This window comes from Triturus cristatus, chromosome 4_1 (genome assembly GCF_964204655.1).
Source record: "Triturus cristatus chromosome 4_1, aTriCri1.1, whole genome shotgun sequence".
Taxonomy (NCBI): Eukaryota; Metazoa; Chordata; class Amphibia; order Caudata; family Salamandridae; genus Triturus; species Triturus cristatus.
This window is the reverse complement of record NC_140585.1, coordinates 643,551,328-643,576,882: the sequence shown is the minus strand read 5'-3', so window position 1 is coordinate 643,576,882 and position 25,555 is coordinate 643,551,328. Positions and strand designations below refer to the sequence as shown.

General features: G+C 46.0%; 1 protein-coding gene across 1 annotated transcript; it reads left to right on the top strand.

The window, feature by feature from the left end:
- The first annotated feature begins 124 nt into the window (after positions 1-124).
- Positions 125-24,435, top strand: LOC146855325 (uncharacterized). The gene is made up of 2 exons (XM_085650590.1): positions 125-267; positions 23,343-24,435. Exons 1-2 carry the CDS (start codon positions 189-191, stop codon positions 24,203-24,205), a joined length of 942 nt encoding a protein of 313 aa, XP_085506716.1. The 5' UTR covers positions 125-188; the 3' UTR covers positions 24,206-24,435.
- Positions 24,436-25,555: the final 1,120 nt, after the last annotated feature.

Sequence of the window (25,555 nt, the reverse complement as noted above, 5' to 3'; positions counted from 1 at the left end):
TCGAAAGTTGAATGGCGTCCTGGGATTGGCTGAGATACCCACAATTCTACATTCATTGGTCACCTTACTTGACAGAAGTCCCGCCTACTCAGCCTATGTTCAGCCGTGGGATTGGTTGTTGTGCAACCAGGAAGTTCTTAAAGTACGGACGAAAGGATTGATTTCACTTTAAAGACCACTCGCGGTAGATGAGCATTCGGCTGATATCGTGGATGGTTCATTTAAATTGGCGGACAGGAGGTCGCCTTATTCGGAAGACATTTACATGTATGTGACAATTTCTTTACCAGTGGTAGCACCTTGCGACCGGGTTCAATCCCCTAACTTAATTCGGTCTTCTCAATGTTTCACAGCAAGGTTCTATTGTAGGAAACCTGTGTGTCTGCAAAATGCTTGTGGTTTCCTGTCATGTAGGACCATCAGTAGGCTTCTGCTTATTGTCTCAGTAAGGCAAAAGACTGGTTGCCAACTTCATGCCATTGGAACATGTCTACTTATCTTGTTCCTGTGCAGTTTATGGCGCTTAACCGTATCTGTGTTCAAACTCATTACAGTTGCAGCAAGCATCTCTCCTTAATTAATGAAATACATTCTTGACATGCAGCCAGGCCGTTGACTTTTACACCCAGAACGTATTTATTGTGATTCTAGTGAAAAGGTTCCTACCTACATATTTTTAGTACTTGTTTAAGAAGTACATGTGCTGTGAGCAGTGGTCGAAGTGGGGAAAAAAAAGTAGGGGAACTGTGGGCGGAGACTCAGGGGGCGGGAATAACCCAAGGATTGGATTAGTGGGCGGAGTCGGAGGTGTGGCTAGAAATAGCAAACCATACCAATTTTTGAACATTTGGCATTTCACTGACCAGTTACAGCTTATAACGTTATTTAATTCAAAGAATCAATAAACATGTTTATTTGAGGTTTAATATATTAGTTGTTTATATTTAATTCATTTACAATGTGGGACATGTTTACAATCACAGAATATTCCAAATACGCTTATAAGTGGAATCATAAGCCATTTGTCTCCGAGCCATGCAGTTTCTTTCATCTGCACTTCTCCTCCCTTTTTCTAACCATTTCTGAACATAAAATTCAGGTTTAAATTCTATGACAGGTGGCCCCACGATATTTATGAACATTGTAGAAGACAGACGATTGATTGATATTCTGTTCCGCAGTGGTGTGAGCACATCATTCATTACACTAAAGCCCCGTTCACATTCAGCAGTTGAGGTACAAAAGGTGTTTATAATGTGCATTAATGGTTTCAGGATTGCAGAGATGCAATTTTTATTTTGTTTGTACTCTCTGAAACCAAGGATGTACTGCCTGGTATCAAATACATGCAACTGCTACAAAGGTTTTGTAATTCTCCCTCACCGTATAAGATGTGTACTGGATCTGGCCAATAAACTGGTTGTAGGAGTTTCATTCTATGTACTAACTCTTTGTATTCTATTTCATCATTGTTTGTGGTTGTGCATCTAGAAACATTTGATGCATTAGACATTGTCATCCTTTTTCGCAGGTTATTTGCTAAGCTCCTAAAGAACTGTGCCCTATTGATGCCAACACAGCCTTTGTTCTGTTGCAGTCCTACACCAGCAAACTGCATCCGTTCAGCACCATCTAATGCAGTTGTAGCAAACAAAGGGCCCAGGTGCATCAGCCATTGATTCAAACACTAAAATCTGCATCTGTATTGAACGATCGGCCTCATATATGGTCATATCACGCCGCTGCAGCCTTCTGGATAGGTCACCCAATTCTGTGAGAGCATCATATAAAATGCCCATATTTTCAACAAACACCAGGGAGGTTAATAAACGGTTTAAACCAGCATATTTCCTCTGCTCAATGTCACTCCTCGTTGAGTCTTCGGAAGATTCCATGTAATGTTTAATAAGTCCTTTGTAGTTATTCCAAACAGCTCTCACAGATCTTTCACTTGAGGAGACCCAACGTACATCTAGCACCTTTCCAATTGCCAGAAGTCTTACTTCTACCTCCAGAGCACATTCCCCAAGCTCTCTCTGATTTTTCGGAGAGGCATGGTAGGTGGTATATAGTTTATCCCAAAAAAATTTGAGCTGATTAATGCCTGCGACTTCTTTACAAACATCACCCACAGCAAGCTCCAGCTTGTGGTTAGCACAGTGCCATACACTTAACTGTGGATATTTCAGTTTCAGAAGAGTTGCCACACCGGATTTCCTACCTATCATATTGGAAGCACCATCTGTTACAAGCTGAACCAAATGACTTTTTAAATACTCATCAGAAAAACCGTGTCTCTCTAAGCATGCAAGTAAGGTATCTAAGATTAGATCTGCTGCTGTGCTTGGCAACTCAACAAGGTCCAAGAAAAAGGTCAGTGGCTCATTGTGTTTATCAATACATGCTCTTACACAGATAATTAGTGTGGTCAATTTACTATTTGTGAGCTTAGGGACATATTTATGGGAATGGTGGCGCAGGGCAGCACAGCAAGTTACTTTGCTGCGCTGCCCTGCGTCACAGGGAAAGGGCGGGAATGTGCCGTATTTATCCAATATGGTGCATTCCGGTCTTTTCCCCCTGCACTGGCGCCATTTCGACAGCCTAGCTTCAACGCAGGCACACTTGCCCTATGGTGCAAGGGTGCCTCCTTTGCATGCAGGATTGTTTTTGTGCAGGAAGGGGCACCTTCCTGTACAAAAACAATCTTGAGAGGCTTTTTCATCTTTCTATGTGGGCTGCAGAATAAAGCACAGTTTGAAAGAGGAAAAAGCAAGGAGAAATAAATATATTTCTCCTAGTTATGCCTCCTCTGGGGCAGCGCAAGATTTTGCCGCATTCCCAGGATTACAAGTCCTTGTAAATCTATGAATGCGTCAAAAACCGTGGGAGTTATGTGGGAGACTTTTATTATTGCAGAAAAACTACTGCGTGACAAAGCCACTGCTGCTCTAGGGTGTGCTGCTTTGTAGATCTGCCCGCAAGACTGGTGGTGAACCTGGGTATGAATTGTTGTGGACAGGGCTTCAAGTTTACCCAACTGGCCACCGGTAGGGTTCACCTTCTGGTGCTAAGAGACCAGGGCTTCTAAGGTCTAGTGGGGCCTTCTAAAGTCTATCATGGGTGCTCCCTCAGGAGTGGTCTGATAGACAAGGCATGAAGGCTGAACCAGGTTCCCCAGTTCCAAATTTGGTAGCTCTGGCCATAATGCCACATCCTATCCCCACCGAACACCCTTCTGCCCCACTGAGTGAAACTCGCACTGTCTTCACCTACAACCCAATTCTGCCCCATTTCAAATTATGCAGTGCCTGAAAAAAAGTAACAACATTCTGGGAAAAGCAAATACTCATAGGGAATGCAGGATTATGTAAAGCATGCAAAATATAAGCAGGAACGACATGTTACCTTAACGCTTTTACTCTCGTTCAGAAATCAATGAGTATTTTTTGTCTCAAACATTGAGGACATGAATATAGGGCTCCTCCTGTACACATGTGTTAAGCAGGGCTCAGAGACAAAGGAATTCTTCAAGAGAATCTGATCTGACTCACGGAAACCCACAAGGGCTCCTTCTTATCCACAAATTGTGCACTCTTGATTGTCAGCGCCAGGATGCCTGTTAGGTGAGAGTGCGCTTTACAAATGAGATAAATAATTCATATCAGCCAGCTAGCTGCTCAAACATAGTATAGCACATATGTATTCAAGTGTCCTGCAAAGAAGAATGAGTGCGAGTAAGTAAATGTGGGTGTGAATGATTGAGTGCCTGAATGTAACTGAGCATGAGTGAAAGAGCATGAGTGAAAGAGCGTATGTCGATGAAAGTGAGTGAGAAGGAGTCACGTAGAGTAAGTGAAACTGTAAGTTAGAATGAAGTAATCAGAGTAGGAAAAAGTGGTGAGACTGAGTGAGTGAGAATGTGATACCAAATGTTGAAGAGTGAGTGCAAGTGAGCAATTTTGAGTAAAAGGGAAAGTGAATGAGAATGAATAATGGGGGTAGTGAGCCTGAGTGAGATAACGTGAGCAAGCAGGACAAAACACAGGCCTTGGCAAAGTGGAGGTAAATATTTACTTATGGGAGGAACATATTGTGCATCTTGAAAAATAATGTGGTCAACTCCTGGGGATGTTGTCTTGGCACAGTAATGGCTTTTGAGAGAATTTTTGTAAAAATGGGGTGTTGAAAATAAAATGCAGTACTTGACCCTATAGTTTTTTTTTCAAAATGATCTTGGGAGTAGCAACACCCAGACTGCAAATCCTCCGGGCCCTCCTTTATCTCTTCTTAGTCTTACAAGGCCTAGTAAATCGCACTCTTTTCCAAATCTCTTTCTAAATATTATCACTCTCAAAAACAGTTTTTTCTATGTAATTTTCCTTTGATGAGAAGAGGAGGTTTTCTGAGGTGGTAGTATCAGGCAAGTGACACTACTTGGGCTCCCTCTGTTCGAGCCTTCATGGAGGATCCCTCTTCATTGCTACCTCCACCTGACCCCAGACTCCGCAACGCACTCCCTTACAGGCTTGATTATCCACTACTCCTCTCCAGTGCACCTTATCTCACAGCTGACCTTGGGCCCCAGCCACATATCAGGCACCATCGGGCTCCACTTTCATTTTTCCCGGTAAAAACATTAGTAAAATCACCTTCAAACTTAAAACATTGAATATAGCAGTAAATATAATTAGCACACACTTTAAAGTATGTTCCACAGTAGCCCTTATGACCCGACTGCTAATTAAATAAACAAAAACAGAAAGGCCATGACAAGGCCGGCTTTAGCGCTGATGCGAAAGTCTTTTTTGGCGCCACACCAATAATCACTGCCATACGCCACAAGTGCTCCTCATCTCCCCATAGCCCCTCCCCCTCATGACCTCCTCCTCGGATTCCCTCACTGCCACCCTCCACCAGCGCCCCTCATTTCGCTGTAGCCCCTCCCCCTCATGACCATCCTCCAGCAGTGCCCCTCATCTCTCCCTAGCTCCCCCCTCCCCCCATGACCTCTTCCTCGGATTCCCTCACTGCCACCCTCCAACAGTGCCCCTCATCGCTCCATAGCCACTCCCACTACCTCCTCCTCGGATTCCCTCACTGCCACCCTCCAACAGTGCCCCTCATCTTTATGTAGCTCCTCTCTCATATGCATTTCATTTGTTGTGTAGCGCTACTCATATCAGTGTAGTGTGTGTCAGTACTTTACACCACTCACACATTATACAGAGACAACGAATCATACAAGTATGTAAATCAGCCTACAGGGAATGTCACATAAGCCAGTGAGGATTACAAGGTGTATGAATCACATGTCATCCATACTGGTGGGCAGTTATTTTAAGAGGGTTTGGTCTGGAGAAGCACAAACTAGGATTTAAAGAGTACTCCAGTGGTTAGGGGTTGGCTTTACTGATAAAAATGTATATCTGCCCAAAGATACTCATTTTAGCAACATTAGAATAATGAAAGACTGGGGAAGTTCTAACTATATCACAAAACAAAAAACGCAAAGTTCTAACTATATCATTCAGGTTTGCATACAGCTCTTTGATGACAGTTCATTGGTCACTGTCCTATGTTAGGATTGTAACTTCTGAACTGAAAGTAACACAAGGATCTCTGTCACAATGACAGTAACCCACTGAGCTTCCACATAAAATACAGTTCATCTGCACTTAACTACTAACAGAGAAATGATTGCTCTCCAGCAGGATCATTAATCCCCAGCGTTATCTGGGCATTTTTTTTATTGTCCTATTGTTGTCCTGCATCAGCCATGATAATGATAAAAACGGATTAAATGAAGCACACACAAAGTACATGTCCTGCTGCGCCTGTGCAGAATTTAAAAAGAAAAACAAATAGTGACACATTCTCCTACCTACTCCATTAGTCAATCTTAGTGTCGCAGCCTGAAGTGATAAGCAGCTGCAGGGGTTGGGAAAGGTGAATCAAAATAAACAAACTTCTTTTCTCCTGCGCTGCATAGAAAAAGAATATCCACGCAGCAGGACAGTAGGCAAAGGTTACCGCGGCCAAAGAAAGGATTTGTCGCCTTTCGCCATGCCCCTGTTGGAGATGAAGGGGTGAAAAAATAAACATAGCCTCGTTAACATGTAAATGGTCTTTTAAAGACTTGTGAAGTACTCCGGTACGGCTGCGATAATCTCAAAAACTGTCTGTGTGTGCGCGCCCGGGCGCACACACACGACGGGGGAGGTGGGGGGGGGCGGGGGGTATTTGAAGCACTTTGAGCCCAATGGCGTTTCGCGCCTGCCTTCAAGCCCTTACTAGAACCAGGCCTGAATTAGGGCAGTCCCGGGACGCTTTTTTAAAATCAAGAAGTAGGGGAACGGACTAGCATAATTTTTAAAAGTAGGGGCACGCCGTGCCCTTCCGTTCCCCCCACTTCTAACACTGGCTGTGAGGCATTGTGGAATAGGGTACAGATGTAATTTTTGTTTCCGTTCAGTAAGCGGCCTTTCCTTTTCAGCATCAAGCTGACCGTGGGTAAAAGTAGATTCTATGTACCAAGATCTTCATTCATACCCTAAACACGCAGGACCAGTTGTGCAAAACCATTTTCACACGCAAAAAAGCTCTTACATATGTACAGAGCACAAATTTAGATTCACAGCATTTTTACAGAATTGCAATTTGTGTTGAGATTCAGTATTTGGAGAGGGCGTGTTTAGGGCGTCCCATCCTAATACCAAAATTGCAGTGCTATGTATAAATGTTTTTGCAAACGAATTGCGGTCACAAAACCTCTAGTTTTTATGGCACTTCAAGTGTGGTAGATAATAGCAAAGGGACTCCTTCCCTTTTTGTGAATGTTAAAGCAAATACTTCTTAAGAGCAGGCAGTGGTCCAAGGGACACAGTCAAGCTTAAAAAATGAAACTTAACATTTTATTTTTAGGTTGAGCCTGGGCAGCGAATGTGCTGCTGCGAGGCATAGGATACTCTGGTATGGACTTGAAGCTCTGCCCCTCTTTTCAATAGGCTGCTGTTGTTTCTAAATGGTTGCTTCTGATTCGTTAACAGGCTTGTTAGTCCCTCCTTAGTAACGCCTTGTCTGCATTTGTAACCTCCCATCAGGACAGGACGTTTTAACATGTCTTTACTGTTTAGCTTACATTAGCCCTTCTGGGAACTCTTTGCTCTGTTTAGCTAAAGAGCACTGGTGGGACGCCAGCTTTAGTAATGGCGAATGCTTTTTAAAAATGTGTTTGCTGCGCGCTTTCACTTTTACAATGGGGCCACACGCAGCGCTCGATCATTATCTTTTTAACACTCTCCCTCCCCGCTCCACAGCCGTGTACATAGTTTTCTCTATGTTTTTTCTCTTAACAGTATGGCATGCCGCTGGATTTGTTTTTAATAATAATGGCTGGCACGCCCTTTCTTTTTCCCCTCCGCTTCCAGATCATTGGCTAGCTAGTAGGTGCACGCGTACTGCGATGCTGCTGTTCATACTTGTGCTCTTTGACGGCTTACTCCATTCTCTCCTGCTCGCACATCTACAAAATGGCGCCCACTCTCTCCGAGAGTAAGAAGATCAACGGGCTGCACTTCATCGAACCTAAGTCCAAGCTCAAGCTTTGTGGGCTGGACATCACAGGAGTGAAGACCGTACTCATCTCTCGCCTTAAACAGGTGAGGCACTGTTAGTCCTTTTTTTTTCTTTCAGAACGCGCTTTATTTTTAACAGTGCGCACTCACGCGTTTCTTGATTGTGCACGTAGCACGCAAACATTATTTTTTATCTGAATTGGGTGCTGACCTCCAAAAATGCATCCTTTAAGATTAATAAATTGGGCGCCCCCTCCCTCCACGGGTTCCGCACCTTAGGTTTCAGCACGGCACCCGCTTTCACTTTAACACAGGTGCTCAGTCGACAATGGCGCCCGCTGCCCCCTCCCATCATGTTGTAAACATTCAAACTATCAGCGCAGCACCGTTCCACAAGCGCCACACTTGCTTTTACTTCTTTTACGCCACACTTTTTATAATTTTACTCAGTTTCCTGTGTTGAAGGATAAGGTAACCATCAATTGATTGTCTACTTGGTCTCTGATAGAGCTGAATTATTGGAGAGCAACTGGTTTTCTGAGATTAACATGTGCAATGGTTAATCGACATATTGTAAAAATTAGTGTCAAGGTACATTGCGTCCAAGAGATTTATAGAGTCATGAAGAATGGCGTCGGCATGCACCTGGGCGGTGGGTAACTAGTCCATAGTAACTTAAAACTAAAGAGAATATTTTACTGTTTTATCTTATTTCTATCATACTCGTCACTTGCGATCATTATTCAGGCAATAAGGAGGGTGAATCCAAGTCTTTCCTTTGAGTCAATTAGCAGAGTCACTCCATATTCAAATTATCTTTTGCAAATGTCATGATCGTTCCTCACGTACAGAATTAAAAAGGTAAGAGAATACAGAGTTCTGTTAGAAACATTTGATGTGAAAATTCAGAAGCTCTCTTATTTGACGAAGTGCTTCAGTCATGTAGCGGAGTTAAACATGTTTTTAATACTTTCTACATGGGAAAATGTTAACCCTACCGGGAAAAACACAGGGGCATTCGCTTAGCCAGCAATTAGCGAGCCCACAACTTCAATGGCCCCCAAGAAAATTAATAGAGAGCATGCACAGTGAGTCTGACTCTCCTAATGGATAAGGGAGATCAGCAGTCACAAAGGGCAAGCAGACTTAGGCCAAGGTATATTCAACCAATCTTTTTCTGTCATATCTTTGCCCCGTTCCATACCACATTGTTAAAAACTGGCTCTATATATACTGCACCAAAGTGAGGTACAGTGTGTATAGAGTCCAAGGGTCTCCAGAGGTAGGCAGAGGTTAAAGTTAGATAGAACTTTACTCTCTAAAGTGGTAGCTTGGTCTAGCAGTAAGGCAGTATCAGAGGACAGTGTTAAGCATTTGATGTCAGCAAATGAATTCACACATTCAAGAACTGAACTCTAGGCCAATTGTTTTTGTATAAAAAATATACTGTTTTATTTTTAGAACCAAGCAAGCCTGGTACAGGTAAGCATAAAAATACTTTGCAGTACTAAAGTACTTGGGTGAACACAGTTCAAAATTGCAGTAGAAATTGTACTGGTTTTGGTTTACCGTTGAGGAAGCAGATTGCAACACTTAGCAGGTATAGTACATTAGAATAAATGGGCTTTTTCAATAATTGCAAGTGAGTAACTTTTACGATACTTTTTCTAACTCAGTGCTGGATGCCTAGATCCAGCAGTGGGACATTTCCAGAAAACAGAAATGCATTTAGGTTATTGCTACGATTTTTAAATAATATTTTATGTTTTCAAAACTCCACACTTGGCCGTTTTTTCGAAAGAAAATTGTCTGTTATTATATGGAAGAAAAACAGGTTATCTGTTTGCAGGTAAGTAAACAACTGTGAAAGTTAAGGTTCTGGGGTTAGACTCAGGGGGGTGAGGGGGTGGGGAGGTCCCCCAGGGTCAGTGATGCACTGTTGTTGCACCCTCATTTTACATTAAATCCCACACTGGCATCAGTGTGGGTTTAATGTGCTGAGAAGTTTGATACCAAACTTCTCAGTCTTCAGTGTAGCCATTATGGTGTTGTGGAGTTTGTATTGACAACCTCCCAGCACCATATACTCTTAATGGCAGCACTGCATTTACAGTGCCCAGGAATGGACTTGGGCACTGTAGGGGTACAGGCTCATGCACCTGTACCCTCACCACTGGCATAGGGCACACAGCTAGAGGGTTGGCTGATGTATGCCAGGGCAGGTGGTTTGTGGGCATAGCACACAGGGATGAGTCGACTCTTCACTTTGTTGTGCACCAAAGCACTCAGTCTGCAAAGGCAGTGTGTGCATGTCAGGGTACAGGGCCTCTGAGGGTGTCACAATAAGTGCTGCAGCCCTTAGAGGCCTTCTCTGGTCACAGTGCCCTGGGTACCTGTGGTACCATTTACCAGGGGTTCGCATGTGGCCGGAGATGCCAATTGGTTTTAGGCTTCAATGCAGTTTCAGGGAAGGAACATAGGCCCTGGGTACCTGATTAGCAGGAGCCCAGAGCACACTCGGTCAAAGAACATCAGCAAAAAGTGGGGACATACCATGCAAGAAAGAGGGCACTTTCTCACACACATGCACACATTTCTGTTACAGTGGTAGAAGAAAAATAATAGTCACAGTTGTAATTTTCAATAAAATAGCTAGTGTAAAACTGGGTCAAAGAAAAAATGCAGCAGAAGTGTCAGGCCAAACAGCACAAGGTGTATGACCCTTCAATGCATTCCTAAGTAAAACAGCACGGTACGCGGCCCTTCAACGCACCCCTAGGTAAACCAACCACACAGGGTACATGACCCTTCAACGCATACCTAGGTAAAACAGTACAGGGTACACAACACCAAACGCAGCACTAGGGAAAAGAACCCTCAACTCAATGATCAAGCATGGTACAATATACACAGGCCAAATTACCACAATGCCTCACTAAATTTGCGTAGTATAACACCAGCCTCAATAGGAACGTGGCAGCAAATTCAACATATTAAAGGAATACCTGGTCCACTAATACATCTCACGCATTTTACCTCTGCCGCTGAATTAATACCTCATCCACCATCAACAAGAAACCTAGTAATACAACTGCATGTAATTTGGACTAAGAAAATAGACACAAAACACAGTGAGCTAAGAAACCACAACACTGGTGAGCAGCCTCTCACTCTAATAAAATGTTAATCATGAGCAAAATTTGCATGGTTCCTTTGTGCCATGCTGGCTCAAGTTGAATAAAATTATCAGTACTACGCTATCTTCAGAAGTGGCCCACACACCTCCCTTGTTGCTGAAAGGTGCCGCAATATCAAACTCATTCCAGTTCCCCTCTTTCTTTTTCAGTGCAGATCGCTGTGAACAGGCGGCATGATGCCAGTACACAGCACCGGAACCCAAAGCAAGACGGCACTTACATGATGATGCCAGCACTCCACATTGAACTTGAATGTGCGCTTGCATGCAACCAAAAGCATGATCTAACTACAGTGGACTCACGCGCCAACAAACTCCACAGGCCAGAGACCTGCTTTGGTCTGCGGCCTCCTCCACTTGCGGGTGCACTAACTACTTGGGCTTTTCCAAATGCCCAATGTTAGTATCCCCTCTCCAGCTAACTGTGGCCTGACCCCCGAACTTCAGCTGGCAGCGACTTGTAGAGCAACGCCGGGCTTTGCTGGAACAAAGATGGCGGTGCGCAGGGGTGAACAGCGCCTGGTGGCTCACAACGAGTGCGTGCTCCCACAATGTCATGGGGAAGCTCGCGTTTCAGGATATCATCCGATATCTGTTCAAGGGCTTCACGCGACACCAGCAAGTACGGTAAGGTGTGCGTGCCCCAGCATTTATGTTAGTCTTGCGGCCCATTCAAATGATAATGGCAAACGGCCCACACTTCCCCGAGAATTTCCATAGAGCCACTCACCAATGTAAAATGGTGGATGCTCTATTAGCCACCTTGCTGATGATCCAAAATAAGCGCCTTCTTAATTATTCGTGAACTGCCTTCACTTTTTTAAGTACTCGCAGCAAGGATCTGCGGGCTCACTCCGCATTAGTACAGCCAGAAATAGTTCAAGTTGATTAAAAAGTCACATTCTCTCTGCAGCACTTGTTCAAATCTGTTGCCAGTCTATGTAAATGACAGATTCACAACCTGGTGGTGGGCTGTCCGGTGGGAAGGGCACTGGTGGGGCTTACAGGGCGTTCATCTTCCTTCAAGATTCAGGTTGCTTCACTTCAGGTTCTTCAGTAGTTTCAGGTACACTTAATCTTTAAGAACACGCAGGTTTTGGTTTCACCAAATCATCGCCATTGATGTAATCAAAAAGAAGTCCATGAAGTAGGTTATAGGTAAGAGTTTTTTTTAAGCTTAGTTACAGGATGGTAAGTATGATAATAAGATCAACCCCACCAGGAGCAGCATCTTTGATGCTCAGCCCACACATTCCAACGGTTTCTCTTTCTCCACTCCACCAGGCACTCCAGCATTCCACTACCTCATCAGGCATTCTAACATTCCACACACATCACATTCATACTGGCTGAGCAGCAGGTAGCTAAGGGAAAGGATGCAAAGCAACAATACAAGTAACAACGAGCTCATTATGGCATCAACATGCTGTACGAGAGCTCCACTGAGAGAGATATATACAGAAAGTGAGTCTTGCACATGGTAAGGTAAGTTGGCTACCCACATGATGCACTTGTAAACATAAAATGTACGTTGTCCATCGTCAGATCAACATGAAAAGACTGAAGTCCTGTCTTGACTTTCAGTTAGCTATTGAAAGTCTTACTGCAGAAGCAGTAGCCTCTTCATCAGCTGTGTAAGACTTTGCAAGTCTGCAGGATCAGTACTTTGTCGACTATGTTCTTGTACCAGAGAAAAAGATTAGATCATTTGGCCGATGCAGTTTGCTTTCTGCAGAAGGCTTGTTTGCTTCTGTCCCCAATGCTCATCTCAGCCAGGCCTGTGTGTTCCTACTTGCTTTACTTTGTATCAAACAAAAGTAAAGTTCTTGGAAACTGACTGAAGTGGGAATTCAGATTAATAGAAGGATATTAAATGGTTGTGCCAGGATATATGCACCTTCATGACCCTAGTCGTGTAACCCTTCAAATTGTTCCCTTTATTTTGGAAATAAGTATCATATTCCAAGATTTTTCTTTACATTAGATTTTGGACACCATGTCTCTACTGACTCCAGTAAATAGGTCCACATTGGTCTTGCTTCTGGCCTGCTTCCTACCTTCATCCTCAGTTGAAACGTGGTGGATATTCCGTTCACAATTACAAGTGCATTCCAGTCAATTTGCACATATCGGTGGATGCAGAGTATCTTGGGCATCGAACCCCAAGAACCTAAATCCTTCTTGAAGTGCTCTTTAGGGTACTTGGAAGAGTCTGTGACCACATGCCTCCAGTTTGCTAATGTAGTTATGCTCACACTGTCTGAGAAATGCACAAACAAAGGTATCTCAGAAACTCCCAACTTACTTCCACACACTGGAAGGAGTTAGATTTAGTGTATGAGTGACCTAATGGTGCATGAAAGACAAGTATTCCTAAACCTTAACAGGCTTATGTGGGGAGGTTTTTACCAAAGGTTTAGTATTTAGCTGCCGTATTAGTCATGTATCAGTGGACAGGACATGCACCATATTTTGATGGCATACCCTGTTCTCCAAACCCTAAGGCCCTTATTATCTCTGGAAGTACTTTTTAGGGAACTTAGGAGCATCTGCCCTAGCATATGTATCCCAGTATTCCAATGTCATTAGGTTCAGACAATCTGATGTATGGATCAACTAAGACATTTTCAGGCACCTCCAACTTAGTGCCACACACCTACAGCAGCACATACTCAGTGCACGCACGAGGCACACTGATATGGGTCCGAGCGGGAATCCCATTAGTTTGTGAGGACTGCGTCAACTATGCAGATGGAAGGTACACATTCGTGAAAGGGCACTTGAATGGTCAAGAGATACTTCTGGGCTCCCTTTATGCCTCTAATTCAGATCAAAAACAACAGTTGATGGACAGAATGCAGAACAATGTCATACATTCACCCCAGTACAGAGATCTGGGACTAAATCCATCGTTTTTATGCTCACCATGCCATTCCAGTTTGAACCCAGCCATAGGCAAATCAGTCTTGACCCTGTGCCTCATGGGAACAGTCCAGCCCGAACTGCCAAGCCAGGTCCTCCCTGGACTGGAAACCAGCATCCTAAGACTGGTTTCGGGGTTTCTCCCCTCTTCAGCCAGGATAGCTTGATTCCAGTGGCATGGAGAGCATGGGACCCACGTTTGGGCATACCCGTCCTACTCGGGGTGACAAATACAACAAGCATTGGCATAGCCAATAGGTCTCGCCTTCGGGACCTTATAAGTGTTTAGCCATGCACAAGTTAATGTTGTTGCACCAAGGATATTGTGCTGCATAACCAAATACTTATAAGGTCCCAACAGCGAGACCTATTGGCTATGCCAATGCTTGTTATCTATTGATGTAGAGATACACTTAAGGGGTGTGTGCTCTACTGGTGTTGATGATGTGTGACTGGATTTTATGATGTTTAGCCTTTGTTGTGGCATCTGTGCTTTTTCCTTATACTGATGATCATGTGATATATGGTAAGAAGTTCTTATGGTCTTGTTTTGCGCAAGATCAGTTACTTCCAGAGGACCCTTTGATTTGTGCGACCGTAATTTGGAAGAATAGAATGGTGTTGTGTATTATGTCTGTGATGCTCAGGGGCATGTTTTGGAGAGTGTGTGTGGTGCTTCATTTTGGAACGTGGAGGTTGAGTTATCAGTCAAGTAATCATACAGGCATAGTTTCAAGAGTTAGCTGGTATGGGTTGCAGTTATGACACGTTTGGTGAGATGTGATGGGTGTCTTAAGGCTTGTGTGACATTTTGTTTTATGGTGTGGCATACTGTTATGCAATGTGCTGTTGATGAAGCATGTGTTGCTCTGTTGTACCATCCAGTGTTCAGGTGGAAGTTTGGATATTGAAAGGTTTGGAGATATAATATGTTGAATTTTGGGTTGAATTTGTGGGTGTGATGCAGTGTGTAGATGAGGTTGTGTATAAGGCATATTGGCAGTTCATTTCTGTAGCATGGATTATGTTTGAAGATGGTTTGATGTGTGTTGTGTTCAAGGTTATGGATCATATGGTCTACTGGTGGAATCCATGTTTTCGGTGGTGAGGCCAGTTCGTGCTTGTTATTGTGGTTCAGGTTTTGGGTCGAGTTCTTCAATTGGATACCTTGAACATGTAGGGTGTATGTCTCTGATGTAGAAAGGAACATTTTTATAGTTTTGTAGCCTGTTATATTACGGATTCGTATCTCAAAACATCTGTTATCTATATGCTGTCAGTGACTCCTAAGTTCCCAATATGGAAGAGTGTGTGGTTGTGATGTATTTATGGTATGTGTATAGTCATTTGATATAGTGGATGTGTATTGATATATTTAAAGTAGTATGGCAGCATGTGATTCAGTGTGTAGAGGGTTGTGGGTGGTCGAGGGGTGTTTGAGGCTAATGCCCTGAGTCATGTTGATGATTGTGTTATGCTGTATGGTGGACATATAGTGGAAGTCTGGGGTGTGATAATATCTTTACATTGGTTTAGCGTATAATGGTGAGGGGGGTTGTGGCGTGTTGCTAGGCTAAACACCCAGGCTCTAGTGTTTCACTCGGCATGGTGAGTCATAAGAGGACTCCTAATTTGCTATCATTGCTTGTTGTGTGTGGTTGGTGTGGTTTGAGATATGGTGGGAAGTGTGTGGCATTTTTCTATTGGTGTCCTGTGTGTGTAAGGGATAGTGGGTGTTTGAGGTGTTGTGGCATGGAATAGCACCGATTTGTGTATAATGTTGTGATGTGTGAAGGGAAATATGGTGGTATGATGTGATGTGGAATAGCAGGGTCATTTTGTTTTGTGTGACGTTGTGCATTTGGTGAAGGTGGAGGTGAGCGATGGTGGAGTATGATATTTAGAGACAAGTAATTCCGGGGCGAGAAGTGGCAATCAACAACACGGAGGATGTGAGTAGCAAGCAACAACACGGGGCATGAGGGGATAACTAACAACACTAGGCAGGAGGGAGCAAGTAGCAGCATAAGGGCGGGAGGGGGCAAGTAACAACACGGATATTGGGGGTGAAGAAACTGTGAGGAAGCTTGCATTCATGAGAGACATGGAACAAATGACAAGGAGGACACCGGCCTGGAGGTGAGAGATGGTGACAAGCAACATGAAGACACATGCACTCACAAGCATTCTGGGTATGCTCCATGTTGCAGGTGAGGAAGAGTCAAACTGAGGAAGAGCACATAAAGCGTGCATGTGTTAGCAAATTAGAAGCCAGCAAATGAGTGACGAAGGCAACCAATGGTAGTCAAACAGCAGGCTCTTATCCTATTGTAAGCTAACAAAATGTAGATAGTAAAGGTACAGCAGTTTACGGAGACAGATTTGAAAGTGCAATACCATGTGATCAAACGCATTTGGGTATAATCCTAGAGCCGTTCTGCTGCCTGCTAATGGATACATCCCGCACACGTGCATAGACTTCAATGGAATGTCTGCACGTGTCCGGGTGGGATATCTCCCAGTGCCATGAGCAGGCCTTTGCTTCCGAGGATATCGCGATGGGTGCTCTAGATTTAGTGTGGGTCAAAGAGCTGTGCTGGGATTGGATTAGTTGGACAGCCTGTCTCAGAAGCCAAGCTATGCGTGAATATTCAGCTGATTGCTGTGTAACAGATCGTAATAAACAGTAATGAAAATCACATACTGTCTAGAAATAGGTTCAAAATGAGCATCGTAATGTCTCCAGTTCCTAACGTGATGTAATTCACGCAACAGAAACCTGCTCCCCAGGCGTATATTTGCAGACTTCAAGATATAAAGCACATCAGAGCATGTAAGTAGTTCTGTAAAACACTGCACTTCAGGGGAAAGAAAGCAGCTGAGCTTTTAGCGGCACATGAAGTGACACAGCAGCATATTTAGAACAGGGCCTTCGTTTCATGACGTGACCTAGAAATGTAATTCCGTAAAGCAAGTCAGAAAACTGATGCTCTTGTGTGTATTAAATGTGCTGTGCGGAAATACTGGCTGGTGCTAGTGAGGGGGTGAACATTGCTTTATTGAAGGATGGGTCTGCCGTTATGGTCTCTCTCCGCATATATGGATTTGTTGAGGCTTCATAGGGATTTTCTGATTTCACCTTTTGAGCGGAAGGCGCATCCATTGTTGTGGAGGGAGATACACGCTCTACTTTCATGGGCTTGATGTGTGTATTGATATAGGTAGGCTCTACTTTGAGGAGTTTGATGTGTGTATTAATATAGGTAGAATGTGTTGGGTTCCTACAGCTACTCTGTTTAAAGTGGTTTATCAATAAATGACTGTTATCGGAGCTTTTAATCATTCTGCAGTTTAACAGTAAAATGCAGCAAAACATTCCCTTTCTTGTCTAGTGGATTAAACATGGTGTTGTGATCAATTCTGAAATGTCAGTGCCCTGTGATGTGATAAATATCCATCCCTACAGATGTATAATGTTAGTTGACTTTAAAATGACAGCCATTTTCAACATCGGAATCTTTCCCTAAGTTTACATGCTTGCACCTTGCTCCCTCTGCTGATAGAATGACATAAAACAGTTTACACGTTGTCATTAATTAACAGTGACGTTAGAAAGAAGGTAATATATAAAGGTCCTAGAGAAGTCTAGAAAAAAAAACACTTGCACTCATCTCGTGGCCGTGTGGATTTCCTCAAAGCAGGTTTGTTGCATCAGCAGTGGCGTAGTCCTGGCAGCTTTGACTAAGATAAGTTTGCATCTTGTTTTTTTCTGTCTCTTGACTTTGATTTGTGGATGGAATGTACCACTTTAAAAGCACTGCATATCAATCAATTAATATTTTATTGTATGGTTAAGTAAAACCTTTTCAAATGTTAAGCATGTATAGTGACCAATAGTAAAACAATGTAATAACAAGCGTTGGCCGCGCGCGAGCGGCTGCAGACGCAATATGTGGTGGGGGAGGGGGAGAAGCGGGAGTTGTGTGTGCGCGTGCGTCATCGTGATCGCGATCGCTCTGAAAGCGAAAGTGATCGCGATGATGCATGAGTTTTCAAAGTGCTGCTGGCGGGCCGCTGCGCGCGTGCACGATCGCGTGAACGCAAGCGTTAGGCCAGCCAGCAGTACTTTGAAATTCCCACATACAAAATGTCTCTTCGAGCCAGCGCATGCGCTGGGCTCAGCGAGACCTAAAAACAACCCCTTGGTATCGCTTTGTTTGCCCTAAGTTCGCAGTGTATGCCCAGACATGAGTCCCTTGCTCACTTTGCCACAGGATTCAAGATAGCCTGGCTGATGAGGGTTATGAACCCGAAACCGGTCCCAGGATGTTTGTTTCCAGTCCAGGGAAGGCATGGCTTGGCAGTTCGGGGTGGACTGTTTCCATGAGGCACAGGGTCAGACTGATTTGCATATGGCCATGTCTGAACTGGGGTGGTGGAGTGAGCTGAATGATGATGGATTAAAGCCAGATCAGTTGACTGAGGGTGAGTGTTTTTGAATTGCTCAAACGCTCCGTCCATCATCCCCCTTTGGTATATCTAATTCAGATCAGGCCTCCTACCTTGCCTGCGTTTCTACAGTTGCAGCCCGATGGAGCAGGATTCCCTTCAGGGGGGCATTTCAACTCTGTTTTAAATGTGGACCTAGATAGATCGTTCCCACCCCTGAACAGAACCCTCTCGCATTCATCGCGCAGGCCCTCTCTGGTTGGCTGACACACTGGGCCCTACATGATGTGTGGCGGCTTTTAAACCCCACTGTCCGCATATATTCTCATTACTCAGCCGTACATGGACTTCACGTGCGTCTCGATCGGTTGGTGGCCTCACCGGTGCTGCTTCCGCTGATTCAGACAGCGGAAAATCTAGGGCGGACCCACTTCGAGCATAATCCTTTGCTGTTGCGCTGGGAGCCTCACTGTCCCCCCCGTGGCACCTGCAGCCACAGGCCCTAGAAGACCCTGCGTTCAGGGCATCGCTGGGGACATAGATTCTGCAATACTTTGAGTTGAACGAGGGTGCAGCCAGTGATGCGCTCATCAAATGGGAGGTGTTTAAGGTGGCGATCAGGGGCCATTGTATGGGGCAACATGGAACATATGTAAACAATTGTCTGATTCCCTTGCACGGATCGAAACCCAGCTGATACACTATGAAAACGCAGGTGAAGGAGTGGGTCGCGGTGCCTGGAAGCGCTCCGTTCTGAACACGTGGACTACATGGAGCAACTCCGCTGCCACAATTACACCGCACACACAACCCGTACCCACACAGCGGCCGATAGGGCAGGCAGGCTGTTAGCCTGGTTGATCTGACAAGAACATGCACACGCCCCAATAGTGCCACTCCGCTCTCCCACCAGTCAGTTGTTAACTCCGCAACAAGATATACATGAGGCTCTGACGCAGCATTACGCCCGCCTTTACCAGTCCCAATGTTGTTGCACTGAAGAGGAGCTTGTGCGATTCCTTGACCCCTTACAGCTACCCACAGTAACCGAGGAGCATCGCGAAATGCTCAATGAGCAGATATCGCAAGCGGAGATTGGCACGGCCATTCAATCCCTAGCGACGGGAAGAGCCCAGAGGCCAGACGGGTTGCATCCGAATACTATAAAGCATACCAGGTCTCACTGGTGCAGCGCCTCAATACGGTATTCGCTGTGGCCCTAGACAAGCAGTGCCTCCCTCCCTCGATGTGCGAGGCGCATCTGGTTTCCTTATTAAAGCCGGGCAGAGATCCGGAGGAGATGGGTTCCTATCGGCCCCTGGCTCTTCTTAATGCAGACTATAAAGTCCTTGCAAAGGTACTGGCTGAAAGGCTAGCGCAGGCAGTCCCAGAATTGGTCCACACAGACCAAAATGGTTGTGTGCCAGCGCGCAGCACTTCCCTCAATCTACGCCGCTTCTTTCGAGTAGCCACCTGTGCGGTAGAGGAGTGGCCCAGAGCAGGCTGCCTGGTGTTGGACCTAGAGAAGGCCTTCGACTCCCTGGAGTAGCCTTACTTGTTTGCAGTGCTCGCAAAATTCGACCTAGGCCCTTAGTTCATTCACCTAGTGCGCCTTCTCTACACTGACCCCACTGTGAGAGTCAAGGTAGGCCCCTACATCTCAGACTCCCTTCCCGTACGGAGAGGCACGTGCCAGGGGTGCCCCCTGTCCACCCTCCTGTTTGCGCTTACAATGGAGCCATTGGCAGAAGCATTGTGCACCCAACTGGCGAATGGGGTGCCCCTAGGGGACGCTACCCATCAGGTGTCGCCCTATGCGGATGACCTCCTCATTTACCTATGGGACATTAATTGCGTTCCAGCACAACTAAATCGGCTGCTTGAGGATTTAGCTGCACTTTCGGGGCTGAAAGTAAACGTAGGTAAATGTTGCATCTACCCCTTCAAAGAGGGGCTCTGCGACCCGGTACTTGCCATGGGTGGCACCCTGGTGCGCTGGACGCCCGATACATTTCGTTGTCTGGGTCTACAAATTTACCGCCAAGCGCAAGATTTATACAATGGGAACCTCGGTAAAGTGGTGACATCCATCACATCACAGATGCGCTTTTGGAGCACATTGCCATTAGCCGTGACAGGCAGGATAGCACTCGCCAAAATGGTGGTCCTCCTGCGGCTCCTATACTATTTTACGAACTTACCCATGTATGTCCCGGACTTCTTCTTCACTGCCTTTGAGAGACACCTCACAGATTTTATCTGGGGTAATGCTAGACACAGGATGACACTGAAAAGGCTGTACCTACCCACAGACCAGGGCGGACTGGCAGCCCCCTGTCTTGAACATTACTACCTAGCCTCTCAGTTGCAGTGGATAACGCGGTGGCTCTCCAATCGCAACTGTGCAGATACAGCAACTACGCAGCCGCTTTACCCCCTGGAACACAGTTCTATTGTTTCACCCTGGGGTGCGCTCACGACCTCCAGAGCCCCTACTACTTGTGGTAGCCAACAGGTGTTTCCGCAGAAACTGGTTTCTGACACGCAGCGTTACCCCCCTTCACACCGGTGCTACCCCTAGAGGGCACCCCCAGTGGACAGCATCCGTACTTCGTGAATGGCATGACAATGGCATCCACACACTGGGGGATCTATACTGAGACGAGACACTCACACCCTATGCAACTCTGGTGGAAGAGGAAGGGCTACCACCCGGGCAGTTCCTTACTCATCGCGCAGTGGTGGCCTCACTCGCGGCAAAATGGGAGACATCACGGCAGAACTGCGAACGCACCTCAACATACAATATCTACACGTTATGGGATGTGTCAGGCATTTGACGTGCTGGTTTGCGGCCTCACTCCGAACTCACGTAGCACTCAGTCTCGCCACATTCCGCCACAAGTGGGAAGAGGACCTGGGTAGCCAACTCACAGATAAGGAATGGGCTGGAGTGCTTGAGAGCCCACACGCATCCCTAGAAACATGCACTGCCGTCAGATACAGCTTTACATTATCCACTGAGCGTATGTCACGCTTGCGAAAATCAATCGATACATTAATCGCAGAGATGCAGCGTGCCCGCGGATAGGTAGGGGCCGATCTACTACACATGTTTTGGGCCTACCCCAGGGTGGGGGGAGTACTGGAGGGATGTAGCCAGTCTGCTACACGAGAGTACTGAAGGGAGCTGCCATTCACTTGGCCCACATATTTACTACACAAATCCCGCAGAACCCCTAGTATGAAGGTCACGTCTAGATTTATAGATCTGGGGCTGATAGTGGCCAAGCGACTGGTTAGTAAAAGATGGAAAGCGCCAGACCCCACCCACACATACAAGCTTGGTGCTATTCTATGCCTGCGTGGGCCAAAGCGGTGAGCCTCTCTATTAAGCGTGAGGAGACGCTGGGCCTATGTAAGGTCCCTATGGTCGTATACTGGAATACAATCTACCTCGCACTACAACACAGCCTAGGCACGCTGACCTACGGACCTCTCTGACACGCCAGCCTCTGGCAGTGCTTAGCCTCGTGAGTGACAGCAGTGTATGCACCTCATCGATCTCTTACCGGTGGGCACACACTACCTGTGGAACTCAGTCGACACACACTCTAGGCTTGGGGTAACAGTCGATCGCTGTTGAGCATGTGAGCTACGAACCATGTAGTGTACGGATACACGAAGAGGGGGGCCACAGGCTAAATGTTAACGGTTTGCTGTTTACACTGTGCACTCCACCTTTTTATTTCTTTAACCCCTTTTTTTTCGCATGCACAGTTCCTAGTTTCTGTCGTTAACAACAACTTTGTTATTAGTACTCATTCGCAGCTGAGCACCAGTGCTCCTACTGGTTTCATGGGACAGTACCTGCACGTATGTGCGGGCACAGACATTCGCCAGCATTTGTGGCCTGGAAGACACCCAATATGTGGACAATGATGTGATCATTCTGCCTTCCTAGTCTTCTTTTCCTGTCTCACTCCTCACCTGCCCTCTAGTACAGGCCGCCAATATATCTGTCAATCACATGCCTGACCGCTTTGTGCATCACTCCAAATGTGAGCTGTAACAATGCTATATATTACTGTACCTTGTATGTTGACTGTGGCGCCCAACACGACTCGCTATTTCATGTGACCTAAGTTTTACTAATGTCAAAATTCAATAAAACAGATTCACACAAAAAAATGAATAAAAAGGCACACTGTTGCATATGGACTGTACAGGGCAGAGTGCATTTTGGGAGTTCTAGTTTCTTCATGAAAACTGGGGAATTGAGCCACACTTGGGCATTTGTATTGAAATTTGCACTGCCAGCACCACTAACAGTGAACCAAGGGAATCATAACTGATGTGTGCTTTGGATGAGCAATGGTACAGACACTGTCCACTGTGTGTGTGTGGCAGTCCAAAGGGTGTTGTATGCTGTGACTTGTATTGCATTTGTTGAGTTTGGGTTCTAATTGAGACAGATCATCATGTGCCATGGAGTCAAGACCGACTTTGAGATCCTTGCCTCACTCTTAAGTGTTTCTAAATTTGCCAAGTGTGTCCACTGATAAACGTCTTACCCTCAGTGGCTTGTATGCCATTTCACATGTACAGGTAGCTGTCACAACGACCCACTACTGGTCACCGGTGCACTGCACTACCTTATCAGGCACCAAAGCTAATATGTGGCACTGGATTGCCTGCTTTTGTGAAGGGACATCAAAAGGCTAGACTCACAACGTAGCAAAACAAATAGCCCAGACCCTATGTGGATGTGTGACCCACATTCGGCATTTGTCTTGTCCTATATAATGCTACACAGCAGATGACCTTTGTACAGACGTAAAAGAGCTGCGACTCCATATCACAGGCCAATTTCAATGAAATCTGGATTCTCTCTGATCTCCTTTGGTGGACTGGTTTTGGAACCTGCACATGTTGCAGTGACAGGACACACAGATCACAAGAATGCCAAAGTTGAGGGTTTGCCAATACAGTTGTGTAAGCCACAAATATTCTCGTGAGATGTCCATGTCAGACTCAATTCAGGAGATGACAGTGAACATACACATAATGTAAGCTCATAAATACTGACAACTGCATAGTGTGATCACAGGAAAACAAAGTCTGACCTTGGCTCATCTATGTATGTGTCTCGTCCTGAAGTATACAACCACTACATCATGATTTTGCTTACATTTCAGTGGGCATAGCTGGCAAAATGGTAGAACACCAGGACCAGGTTTGGAGCAGGAGAACATCAGTGCACCAGCGGCTACGACCTCTTTCTACCAGGGAGGAAGAAGAGGATGAGGAGGGACTCTCAACATCTGGAAGCAAGGAGATTGCGCCCACCCGGACTGACCAGGAACACAACTCTGGTGCTACGGCCCGGGTGAAGGCTGTGGACATTGAAGTGGGGGGGGGGGGAGAACCCGACACCTCTGGCCAGGGGGTGGAGGAGAGCTACTCCCCGCCAGACCATTCACCTGTGGGTTCTGTCACGGTGTCCCCGGGGCAGGCCAATATCCAACCTGGGCATGCTATCAGCCTCTCCCTACCTCTAGAGGCCCCCATTCCATCAGGGGCTCCAGCTGCATCCCCTGCAACCAGTCCCCCTTATCGTAGCGGCCTGCATGACCACAACATTGACTCTAGACCTGTGGCACCACATCCCTCCTGTCCCAACCAGGCCCCTCCCTGTGTTGTTCCTCCTATGGCTATCCCAGAGGACTGGATGTGGGTATGTGAGGGTCAGCTAGACATGTCCTCTCGCATCATGCTGCAGTTGTGTCTAGAGATACGCATGATGCGAGAGGAGATTGCCCGAGCTCTGGCCACCCTCACTACCAGCTTCAATTCCATTGCCACAGCCATGTTGTCTGTTGTTTCCCAACTTCCTTCCCATACCACCGTCAATGTCTTCCCCCTGTCTGTTGGTCCACACTGTTTCCCCCATACTTCTCGTGTGTCCCGACCCCGTGTGGTGCCTGTTCCTACACCGGCCAGCTGTGTCCCTGCATCGGACTCTGAGGATCTGGACATTGTGTTAGTAGAGGATGACTAGAAGGACACTTGACTTTATCACAGAATCCTCTTTGTGGACAATTAATTACTTTTCCTTTTGTAAATAGACTGGTTTCCCTGATGCTCCATGACGGGTTATATAATTTTGTTGCCCCACCTCAATCCAAGTTCCCTTCTCCATCTGCATTAAGATCATCATTTGTTTTCCTTTCTCCCTTCCAAACGGACGGTTGTTCTTCAAATCATTAAAAAATATCTTAAAGAATCCTACTTACTTTAACTTGTTTGACTTCATTGTGAATGTCTGGTACAGAAAATGGACACGTATTTGGTGAGTCATCTGCTATGCACATTATGGCTTGTTTCAATGATAGGTTACACTTGTAACTGTGTCACACACACATACCTCCTCACATCTCTAGACCACCTACATTGGTATAATGGACATAATACACAACAGAATCTTGACTTTGGAAGATCTTTACTTTTTCTTTACACATATTCACAGTGGTCAATTTGTTTTTGGGATGTTGTCAATGGCGATCGTGCTTGTGACAGGTCTGGCTTGTCGCCTACGTGTAGGTGGGTGTTGTCCATGTGCCTGTACAGGGTCACGTACATGTGCAGGGGCAGATGGTGTATGTACAGTTGGTGTTTGTGCCTGGACAAGGGCTGGTTGTGCAGGTGGTGGCAGTGCCCGTTCAGGGGGTGGTGGTGGTTGTGCAGGTGGTGGGACTGCCTGTTGTGGTGGTGGTTGTACAGGTGGTGGCAGTGCACGTTCAGGGGGTAGTGGTGGTTGTGCAGGTGGTGGCAGTGCCTGGTCAGGGGGTGGTGGTGGTGGTTGTGCAGGTGGTGGGAGTGCCTGTTCAGGGGGGGGGTGGTGGTGGTTGTTGTGCAGGTGGTGGCAGGGCCCATTCAGGGGGGTGGTGGTGGTTGTGCAGGTGGTGGCAGTGCCCGTTCAGGGGGTGGTGGTGGTTGTGCAGGTGGTGTGGATGTGTACCTTTGCTGTGGTCCTGTGCACTTGGTGGTACAGGTGTGTGGATGTGCTGTCCTGTAGGCAGATATGATGGCTCCCCTCCCAGCGTTGACCGTGAAGGGAGACTTTGGATCACTTTTAGCATGCCCTCCATCATCTTCATGGCCAAGGCATGGTGTCTTGCACTCTCTTCCCTTTGGATGGATATCATGTTTCTCATATTCCTGGACATGTCCTGCCAAGTTCTAGCCATCCTATCCAAAACATGGTTCAGTGTGTCCACCACCTGATGGAATTAGAGCATGTCCTGCAGGGACTCAGACGTGTCTGGCAGGGTAGCCCCTATGGCACGAATGTCCTGCCTCACATCTGTCTGCTGTTGGAAGAAGTCCTGCTCCCACTGGCCACTATAGC

Excerpts from the sequence above, each read along its gene's own strand:
- LOC146855325 (XM_085650590.1), top strand. The coding sequence starts at position 189 with ATGAGCATTCGGCTGATATCGTGGATGGTTCATTTAAATTGGCGGACA. Across the intron at positions 268-23,342 it reads TATTCGGAAGACATTTACAT|TGGGCATAGCTGGCAAAATG; the intron begins GTATGTGACAAT and ends CTTACATTTCAG.